Source organism: Manihot esculenta, chromosome 12 (genome assembly GCF_001659605.2).
Source record: "Manihot esculenta cultivar AM560-2 chromosome 12, M.esculenta_v8, whole genome shotgun sequence".
Taxonomy (NCBI): domain Eukaryota; kingdom Viridiplantae; phylum Streptophyta; class Magnoliopsida; order Malpighiales; family Euphorbiaceae; genus Manihot; species Manihot esculenta.
This window is the reverse complement of record NC_035172.2, coordinates 3,168,814-3,180,476: the sequence shown is the minus strand read 5'-3', so window position 1 is coordinate 3,180,476 and position 11,663 is coordinate 3,168,814. Positions and strand designations below refer to the sequence as shown.

Here is an 11,663-nt window from a genome sequence, read left to right as displayed (position 1 = left end):
GGGGGGAAAAGTAATAGAAGTTTTGTTTCGCCCTAACCAGGCGGAAAAAAGTGACAAACAGACAGGCCGTAGGGGCGAAACCCCAACCCAGACAGATAGACTCGAAACAGGACATGAATAAAATGGAATTTGGGGATAACATTCGAGGAGTTACCCCAAAATATTCAAAAACCTCAACAAAGAACGGGGTAAAAGGAAGCGGTAGACCAAATTCTCTCTGCTTCAGGAAAAACACTATGCTACGAACCTCTTGAGGATCCACTAAACCAGGAGGGCGAGGGTAAGGAAGAACTATCCTCTCATTTGGAAGAGGTGCTCGAATAAGATACAACGGAGTATCTAAAAGCCTCTGGGAAATGTGATTAGTTATGTTGGAAGGGGTAATATGCGACTCAAAGTCAAAAACATCAGGAAGCTTTAAACTTGCCATAGAAGAACAAGGAAGCGTACCTGAGAACACGATGGGATGAAAAAAGAGACGTAGAAGGAATTGCAGGAAGACAGAGAGCAACCAAGAGCTAGTTCTTCAAAGGACAGAAGGAATTCGAAAAGAAAGAAAGAAAGGCTATTATGAGGCAAAGCGTTGATACTGAACAGTTTTGTCTTGGAGCGGTGCGATCATTAATTGTTCTCGAAATTTACCCTCTCGACGGTTAGAAAATAACCGGCGAGACGGTAAAGGGGCAAAAGGATGATCGCTGGGCTTCTCTACATCTATCAAGGGCCAAGTATACGATGACAGTCCATCATTTAAAAGCCCATTCGCCACCCACATAATACAGGCCCAACTCATCAGTCAGAGCAACTTAGCCTACTACTTCACCATCCCTATGGTAAATACCGAGGAAACAGAGGGGCAAGTTATGAAAAGACTCAAAAGTACAAGCAAATGGGAGCATGATAAAGGTCAGACTTGTGCATCACTTAAAAAGTTATAAGATTTGATTTACCGCTATTAAACAAAGGGTGGGAGATCGGAAAGGAGCGCCAAAAGCACCTCGGAGTCATACAAAGCTGAGAGCTTAGAGTTCAACTCATCAGAAGCCGAGCTCAGAGGTCGGATTAGTCCAGCTCAGACAGCATGACTTGAGAGCTCGGCCAGCTAAAGGAAACTCAGAGCTCATTTCACTAAGCAAGGACAGAACTCTCAGGTCGGTCAATTCAGCTCAGACAACATGACCTGAGAGCCCGGACGGATGAAGGAGACTCAAAGCTCAATTCATCGAAGTAAAGACCGAGCTCACAGGTCGGTCAGACAGTCCAGTTCGAAAACTGGGAAGCCCAGTCGACTAAGTGGATCCGGAGTTCAACTCATCAGAGCTCGCAGATAGGTTAGATTAGCTCGGGAAAAAGCAGGACAGAGCTCAGTCGGTTAAAATTATAAGGCGAGCAACCTAAAGTATTTCACACATGATAAAAGAAGAACAGCTTAAGCATTAGATCAGAACAAGAGCTTCATTAAAAGAAAAGCACATTACAGCACGTTACAAAGGCCTACACTACGGGATGAAAGACTATCCTTAAAGAATTTACATATCCAGATACTTCCTCATCTACGACTATCACCTACCCTACTATTCTAGTCTTCAGCTCGGAGGACTTCTCGTAGCTCGGAATGAGAGTTTTTCAGAAAAGGCCAAGATCTGTCTCGCTATTACAGGGGAACTGAACAAGTTGATTCCCATAAGCATTTCTCACTGTTCCCCCGGGCGAACGTCCGGTTACCCAAATGTGATGCACGGTACATTCGAACAAGCTCAGATATGGTATGCCGGCCGTGCACCACACATGAAAAACATAAGTCTTCGAGGCTATGACCCCGAAGAGATCGCGAAGTACACATTCGAAAAAATCGCTGGAGACCTGACTGAGTGCAGCAGATCCCAGTCTCACGTAATACTGGTACTTCACACCAAAGGGCATAATAATACTGGTACTTCACACCAAAAAGAACAACAAGCTGAGCGCCGGCGCCACTCCCATTTATATCAAAAGAGGACAACAGGGGCATTGAGGAAATTCCCTGTTTCTCTACGGAAAGAGGCGAAGTTAGATCCAACCCCTCAACAGTCCAGAACTTCTCTGGAGCCCGGACAACAAGCAAAGGAGGAGGCCGGCCAGACGACCTGGGTAAAGCAGTTTCAACAGCTTGCTGGATGGTCCCGCCTTTCGCCTGCCATACCCGAAGGATCTTCAATGCACCCTTCAGATGCCTTAGAGGTAACATCAAATTTTCAAGAATTTTGAACTGACCCATATTTATCTCAGGAACGGCAAAAAGTTTCAAAACAGGGACAAGTCAGAAACAGTTCTCCCTTGAGATGATAAGAGCACAATCAAGGCAAACCTCTGGGGCACAAGGCAATCTGTTTGAAGAAGGCGTCGGATAAACCTGCCACAGATAAAACGAGAATTTCTCGCTTCAACAGAAGGCTCAAGAATGAATAAAAGCTGGCGCTGATATATACTCGGAGCCTGAAGACTTAGCACGGGACAGAGCTACACTAGACTCTAAGCTAATGGCGTCAGATTTTTAAAGGGATATTCACAGAAAAGGAAAGAAAGGAGATGTCCAGATAATGATGACAAGAAAGTAAAGGCGGCAGAGGACAAGAAAAATAGAGAAAAGACAGAAAGAGGAAAGAGCAGATAGAATTCAGAAACTGCGCAACGACTGAAAGATGAAAGGATGTTATTAAGGCACCTGAACCCGAACAGGCGCGATCATAATAGTTCTTGGTATTCACCCCCTCGGCAGTTGGAGCAATAACTGCCGAGAAGGTGAAGGGGCAATTGATGACCGCTGGATTCCTTCACCCTGGACCAGGGGCTTGACCACAGCCCAAGGCCCACGATGTAGGGGTCCACACACCTGATATGCATAACAAGCCTGGCTCGTCTCCTTCCTTCAAGGCCGGGCTCGGCCCATCTTCCTCACTCAAGCTGGCCCGGCCCGCACGAAGCAGACCCTCTCCACTCAAGCTTAATATCCGGCCCAACTCTCAGCCCAGCCCAGGATCCGGAATAATATTCACCAGACAGCCTGGCAGATCCGCTCGAACGTACGCACGAGGAGAATCAGAGGCCATTACGCATGGAGCAGGCGGCTGATACCCTAGTACCTCTGAATCCGCATGGCAGAGACGCGTGGCCCAATCCTGGAGAGACCTTCACACGCCACCAGTAAGCAAGACAATGTATAAAAGAGGAGTCTCCTCCTCAGGAAACTTAGGCCTTATTCAGTAATACAAAACCCTTGTAAAACCCTATTCCATTGGATCTCAGATCATCATATTCTATATAGATTTTAAATGCTTTTGAATTTTTTTAAAAAGAAATAAATATTGTTTGATTTAGGATCACAATTTGACTAATTTCACTAAAAAAAAATTCTTGGCCTTTCATATAAAGTTGATTTATTTTTAGTGGGATGGTAAGAAAATTAAGTATTCTTAAGCACTAACTTTCAAGGAAAAAACTATTGGATATTTATAAATTTGTAGGCTAAAATAGTAGTGAAATCCATACATTTACACTATCCTTCATTCGACATATATAAGTTATTTCAAAAAAAAAAAATTATACATGATTATTTATTTTTTTTGTATATTAATGCATTTTTAAAATAATTTTAAATCTAACTAGAGTTCTCAGAACTAGGGTGGCGGCCGGATATGTCCAATAGATTCCTAACTATTTTTTCATCAAACCGTCCTTCATAATCGAGTATGAAGAGATCTATATAAAATCTCTAATGTATCCATTTAAGCCATCGAATTAAGGTACTATCTAAATGTTTGCACCTTCGGTTCATCAATACAAAATGAATTTTCTTTTATTTTGGTAATTTTGACCTAACACTTGCCAACATTGATTTTTGCCCTTTTACTTTTACGCAACATTATTATATAATAATTAAATATTTTCTTTTAAAATTTAAAAATGAATTTTAAAAATTTTGCATTATTTTAAATAATAATATGGAAACAAATTATCATACTCAATTTAACTATATCAATTTTCAAAATGTTAGAAAATAAATTTTGATTACAGTCACTTAATTATAACATATGTTTTTATAGTGCCATCACTTTTATATATTTTTTAATTAGTTGGTAATAATAATTACTGTTAATTAGTAAATCGCAAAAAGAAAAAAAATTAAAAATACTGTAATAGCAATGAAATACTTTAGAATCAGATTTTTTACTCTCATTATCAAAAACAATTCACATCATTCTAAAATAAGGGAAAGAAGAAGATCGATTTAAATTTTTATAAAAAAAAGTGAGAAAAAAAAAAAGAACTACAGAGAATCGACTATTGAACTTTTATATTTAAAATATGGTAGTTTGAATGAAGGTTGATAGTTTCTTTGGCATTAGAACATGATTAATTATGTCAGAATGCTTTATGATTATTTGAAATTGAAAATGTAATGAATATTTTTATGTGATAAAAGGTGGTGATGGCTACATTATTCATCTTTATATATTTAGAGATGTGATGTTAGTCTTAACAGTGTTTGTTAGTTGATTGTCCTTGTGCAATGGTGTTTATTGTTCATTTTCCTTTTTTGTAAGGTGGTTGTCGCTATTGCTGGTATTTTGCGATTATTGCAGGGATGGGTGGTGCTTTTGCTTTCGGTGTTGGTACCGGTGACGCCTTTCGTAGGACAAGTCCGATTAGATTTCGTTGGTATATGTTGGGCTTATATTTTGTGGGCTTGCTTTATTTGTGAGTTGTGGGCTTCTGTTTTAGGCTATCTATAGCTTTCTCTTTTGACATGTATTATATTGAGCCCGTTAAGCCTTTTAATGGAAAGGCTTTCGAGGGTAAAAAGAAAAGTAAAATCATGAGCATCAAAACGTAGTCGTTTTACTTTTTAACCAAACCCTCGTCTTCTCTCCTTCACCGCCTAAATAAAGCAGTTCCCCAATGCGCAGTTAACTAACAAGTTTAGCAGTAAACACTCATGGCCTCCCAGTCGCGAAAAGGCGGGGTGTCGCTGCCGGCGAGGCGAGGCTCGAAGCCGCATTCAGAGCCCACTATTCTCACCAAGCTTACTAACTCCGAGATCGTCTCTAAAGGTAAGCAAGCTGCCTGCGACGCCGCTTTCGTTACCAAGAAGCTCCTACGCAGCACTGGCAAGGCTGCGTGGATTGCGGGAACCACCTTCTTAATCCTGGTGGTGCCTCTAATCATTGAGATGGATCGAGAACAGCAATTTAACGAGCTCGAGATCCAGCAGCAAAGCCTCCTTGGAGCCCCGCCAGTCGGGGCGCCCCCAAAGTGAACGAAACCGGATCGGGTCAGGTCAGGGATGCAATGGTATTTTGTGTTTGTTATGTTAGTCTATCTTCATATCACTTGTAGCGTCTCTTAGGAATTGGGATTTTGAGGTACAATAATTTATTGTCATTTATCCCTTTTTAATTTCCAGGTTTTGCTTGCAATTTAAGTTGGATTTTTCAGCGATTTCTATGCTGTTGTGAGTTTTTCGTTTGTTTATTTGTGCGAGTGTTAGTCAATGTGTGCATGCTCGAGGATTTATGCTTGTCATTTGTCAAGAGAAAATGGTTAATTTGGATTCATTTTAAAAATTTTGTGGACTTAATTGGGAATGAATTTGGCATATCGTTTATTAGATTTTTGATACGTTAGTTTATTTGAATGCGTTGGATGACATAATGGCAGAGCAGTTGTTATATTCTTTTGTGGATTTCTTGTTGCAATTTGAAATGTGGCCGTTGTGGACACTTGGAGGTGTGAATTGTATCAATTATAAGCTTTCTGGCTGGGATTCAGGTAACTTTTTTTGTTTGAGAACATTGTTGGTGAGGTTTTCAATTTATACAAATTAAACTGACCAGTAACCACTAGAATGGGTCATAGGTTTGATTTACTTCAATTTCAGTGACAACTTTGAAGGTGAATTAGTTAATTTAGGGAGTGCAGCTTAAGAAATTTTTATGTTGTGTGATAGGGATATGTAGTCATGTATAATGTGGAAGGAATCGATGTTTGTCCCTCGACTGAAATTTTCTTGGGCAATTTGAGGATCACACTTTGCTTGGGAGGACAAAGAGGCACACACACAATTTCATTTTTGGGTAAACTGACCAATTCCTTCTTTAGTTTCTAGAGAAGGGCGTTTAATGGGTTTACAGTACCTTTCAGTGCTTACTAGCTTTTGCTTGCATTCATGATTCATCATTAAGAAAAACAGCTTAAGCTTTCATTTAAAATTTAATGCTTATGGTGATGCAGAGCGAGCTTCATATTAAGGGAGACCAAATTTGAAATGTATGTCAGCACAAGTTCTTGTGCAAAAACTTATTGTAATATTTTGTTAGAATTAAAAGATAATGTAAATATCAATAATCAGAAAATGGTTTATAATATATAAAAAAACGAGGTTTCAGTTGTTTTTCTTATAGATATAATTAGTGTTATTAAGGTGAGAAATGAAACTAAGGCATCAGGATACTCTATAGCCTTAGACAATATGTGAGAGGCGATGAACTTTTTGCATGAGGCATCATAGGTGACACAATTATTCACTCATATGTAGTAATTAAAATTAAACATGCTACTGTTAATGCCATGTTGGAAAGAGAAGAGCAGAATGGAAGAAGAGAAGAAGAGAGAAAAGTTAAAAAACAGATATGCTGCTGTGCCAGGTCCAGCAGGGAGAAAGAGAGGAAGGGAAAGAGAAAGGAAGTATGAGAAGAGGATAGAAAGAGGGAGAAAAGTGAGGATTACATATTGCTGCTGTTAGGGCTTAGGAGAGCAAGAGAGAGGAAGTATATAGTCTTTGGGGTTGCTGGCTATTGTTTAAAACAAATGGCGAGAGGCTAGGGTTTTTGTTTTGCTGTTTAAAAGCCCAAACAAAGTGTTTTTACTCAAATACTCACTTAAAAGATCAAGCCACCTGAGTACATGCGAGATGCGTGGTGCTTAATATAGATCAATATTTTTATTAAAGATGTATCAAAGTTGTATTACATTGACATGTGAATGTGTAATGTTCCCTAATGCAAATGATTAACCAAAATTCAATGATCATTGTAAGAATAAAGCACTAATATATCTTGTCATCATACCTAAGTATTGAAGTAGAAGGTTTATTAATCATTTTGCTATGGCTTTTATTTCTCAAATTACAATTGCATTGTGTTTGGACAACTTTTGTTTGCAGTGAGGAACATGCATAGTTTTTTATATTCATATATATCTTATTTGGTCTAGTGAATTTATTATATTTGGACTGTAGATTTGGGTGTGATGTGAACTTGAAATACCTATAAAGATGTAATTTCAAATACTCTGTCAAATTTTATTTATAATTTTCCTTTTCTCTTAAAAAAATCTTAAATCATACTTCTTGAACTGAAAACTCATATAAATTATTGATTTCCTTTCAAAATGGATTGTAATGGAATGTGCATGAAATTTATTCATTGAGATTTGGAAAATGAGTTCCTTTTCCTTTTCTGTGTGTGTTTTTTGAAGATTCTTGAACTTAGTTTATAACTTGAAAAAATATAGTTTTTTTATGTTTTTTTTTTTTTTTAAATCTTGCATTGATATTTATTTGCTTTAAAATATATATGGCATTGACGAGACCTGCTGTTTCTTTCAAATTTTATCTTTGAGTTGATTAATTCAATGTAGCAGTTGTTTATAAAATTAGCAACATAAATTTCTTGAATTAACAGCGCAAATGTGAGAGCAGTCGGTCTGATAAAAACTGATAAGCTTTGATGTGCTAAATCTATTTGATTTCCTTTTCAATGCCGAAGTACATGCTCTTGACACTCCAAAATTTTCGAGATTGTAATGAAAAAATAGCAGGAAAGGAAGAAGAGTTATCTCAGTGTTGATCCTGTTTGACGGCTGGTTATCTTACTGGCTGGTTTTTTGTGAAAAAAAAAAAAAGAAACCTTGTTGGAGGTGCTGCCCTCGGAAATCGTATGAATTTTAAGAGCTGCCGAGACGAAGTGAGTGCATTTCTGCTTTCTTTTTTTTGTTTTTTCCCTCTTTTTGGGCATGGGCTTATCATTCCTTGGCAAACAGTGAAACATTAAGTGGGGAGATCCCAATTGATCATTTGGGTGCTAATTTAGCCTAATCTTCATATATCAACTTTCAATTATGACATTTTAAATCTAATTACTGAGTAATTGCAACCCACGTTGCTAAAAATGGTATAGATGTTGAATGGGTGATTTAAAATTTGTGAATTATGTCATATGTTGCTAAACGTATATGGGTTTATTTCTTGGGATATTTGTACTTTTTGCGACTGTGGAAATTAATTTATAGGAGCTTAGTTGAGAGGCTTATAAAATAAAAAGGAAAATTTATTTGAAGTAATATTAATTTCTATCAACAGGCTCGTCAATCTGTTAAGTATATCTTTTAAAGGATTTTTTGATTTTAAAAGAATATTAAAATATTTATAAAATTTTAAAAAATAATTTTAGCATCAAGTGTTTAAGAAAAATATAAAATATATTTAATATGAATAAATTAATTAATAAGTATTGTTATAAAAATAAGATATCAATTAATAAATTTTTACAAATTTTAAGAATTAAATATTAAAGTGGTTAATGTTTAAAATTAATAAAAAGGTTAGTAATTTTTTAAAATATTAAAAATATATATTTTTTAAAATTAAGTGACTAATTAATTAGTTTTTTCTTACCACAATATAAAATTAAATTTCTATCCATTATTTTCTGATAAAAAAAAATATATGTTTAACAAAAGTATTTAGAAAAACAAATTATAATTTAAAAATAAAGTTACTCACAAAAACATAAGAAAGTTTGAAAAAATTTAAAGAGGTGACGATTTTGCACATGAAAATGCATTAATCTATTTTATGATATGTTAATAATTGTATTTCATATCAAATTAGTTTAATACTTTGATGATATATTTTTTATGGTAAATTCAGCTCAAGTCTGATGATACTTTTTGTCCGTGTGTCTTCATTTAAAATATCCACGGGATGTCAATTCATCATTATGCAAACTAGACTAAATTCTCTCTACAAGTTTTCTCTATCTCTCAACAAATCAATTAACTCAATTTTAAGTTACTTTTGTTTGACAAAAAGTAATTTTTTTTTAAATATTTTTTATATTTTTCTAGTTTAATATTTAGAAGAATTAATTAATATATATTTTTTTAAATTAAATTATTTAAAAAAAATAACTTTATATATTCCATAGGAATGCTGAAAAAGAAATTTGATTCTATTTATATTTAATGTTGATACTCATAATATATTGTCTATCACTTTGAATATCATTGGGCAAACAAATAATTGGGTATAAAAATTTGAGAAATGTGGATTCTATTCGGTTCGAAGTGCTTATAGATCATTGACACAGACTATTCACTTGAGTTGCTCAGTTGCTATTAGATCAATGTGGAAAAAACTCTGGCATATTCGGACTCTACCAAAGATTTTGAATATGGTATGGCGGGTTTACCTTAATGCTGTTCCATGCTTGGTTAATTTAATCCGTAGGAATGTCCAAATCAGTGAGTCTTGTCCTATTTGCTCTAGTTAAAGTGAAACGATAATACATACTCTAGTTACTTGTCCTTTTACTCGCGATTATTGAATAATGACTGAATTTGGTTGACTTTTCTCCCACATGCAGTCGTTTAGTGATTGGTTTGTTCGGATATGCAATTCAGTTTTTGTTTCTATTTTACAAAAAGGTGATTATGATAATTTGGACTTTACGAGAGAATATAAATGATGTGGTATGAAAACATAAAATGTGTCCACCTCATATTGTGATTAAGCATGCAAAATCTCTTTTTCAATATTGAGAGATGGCTAAAAGTTAGAGGGAGTTGATTGTTAATGATTTGGTTTGCGTCCAATGGAAAAATCCACCTATTGGAAGTAATGTTAATGCTGCATTATTTCTACATCAAGTTATGGGAGTGGGTTGTGTGTTAAGGGGATGAAATGGTGAGTTTATTGTAGTACGTCAATAACGAATTCTTAGTAATTTTGATATTTCATACCATAATTTTTAAGGAAGTTTTAAGCTAACTTAAACGATGGTGATTGATTGTCGATTATTGTGAAGTCAGATTTTCAACTTTTAATTTAAGTTATAACTGATCCTAATTATCATGATTTGTCATCATTTAGTAGTATTTTTTTTTATTGTAAGTCTCTTATCTTAGAGATAATTTTTATTTCTATTAACTTTGTTCGTAGGTCTGTTGTGTAACTCATGCACTTGTTCGAACTAATAATGGTATTTCAGGTCTCCTAATTATATTTATGAGTTGATCATTTTTAAAATTTAATAAAATTTACATTTTTTTATTAAAAAAAAATTGTATATATTTATTTTAACAATGAAATCATTATAGGGTATATATATTTTAATTGTTCATTTTACACATTGATCACAACTTCTATATAAAAATTTTGAAAAAAATAATTATTTAGTTATTCAGATTTTGTGAAACCCAGTGCTTCCTACATTTTTAAAACCACGTTAAATCGTTCTCCACTTTTCAAATAATTAACTTAATAGACTCTCTGTTCAATTTCAGTCTCATTTACCATTAGTCAAGGCACTAATAAAAGAGAGAAACATCCTTAAGTCTTTTGTTTTCTTGCTTGTCCTTTCTATATTGTCCCTTTCTTCTTCATTGCAAGTATTTTTGCTCTCCTTAATTAATTTTCTTTTTTTTTTTTTCTATCATTGAAAATGTCATATTCTTTGGTAGTACAACGAGCGGATAAAAAGTGATGTTGGAGGTTTTTTTTTTTAATTTAAAGATTTAGTTAAATTAGATATTCACAAGGAAGGGTGAATGATAATTTAGTTTTTTAGTCTTAGTATTCGGTCGGTTCGATTTAAAATCAAATTAAATTGAATAAATTGAAAACTAAAATTTTAGTATTTATAAAAATTAAATCGAATTGATTTTAATCAGAAATTAAATCGAATCGAATCGGTTTGATCAATTTTAATTTTTAATAAATTTTTTATTTTTTATACTTTATTTTTACTATTTTTAAATTTAATTAAAATATTTTAATTTTAATATATTTTAATTTCTTTATATAATTAAAAATAACATATTATTATTTCTAATCGGTTCAATTTTTTTAATTTTTTCTTATTAAAATTGAACCGAATCAAAATAATTGAAAATTTTGAAATTAAAAATTAAAATTAATTGAAATAATGATTTTGTTGACCCGAATTCTTTCACACTCTAATAACGCTTTAAATTGGACGGAAAAGCGTTTTAATTAATTATTTATAATGTAGGAGGATTTAATGTATTTTAAAAAATTGTAAAAATCAACTAATAAGGTTTATTAAATTTAATGGATTAAATAATTATCTTTTCTAAAATTTTATCAATTACTTAAATAAATTATTAATAATAATTATAAATTATCCATTATAAAAAAATAATTTATATTTAAAAATATTTTTAATTAAATAATTTATTTTTTATTATTTAATTTTAATTTATAAAATAAAATATATTATTAAATATATATATATAATTATTTACAAAATTTTTAAAATATAAAAGATAATTTTTTTATTAAAAAAATAATTTTTAACTAATTTTTTAGCACCTCTAAATGTTAT

The 11,663-nt window shown here is 33.5% G+C and overlaps 1 protein-coding gene across 1 annotated transcript; it reads left to right on the top strand.

Moving 5' to 3' along the window:
* The first annotated feature begins 4,927 nt into the window (after nt 1-4,927).
* On the top strand, nt 4,928-5,482 carry LOC110627769 (mitochondrial import receptor subunit TOM9-2). The gene has a single exon (XM_021774131.2). The coding sequence runs from the start codon at nt 4,976-4,978 to the stop codon at nt 5,294-5,296; it is 321 nt and encodes a 106-aa protein (XP_021629823.1). The 5' UTR covers nt 4,928-4,975; the 3' UTR covers nt 5,297-5,482.
* Nucleotides 5,483-11,663: the final 6,181 nt, after the last annotated feature.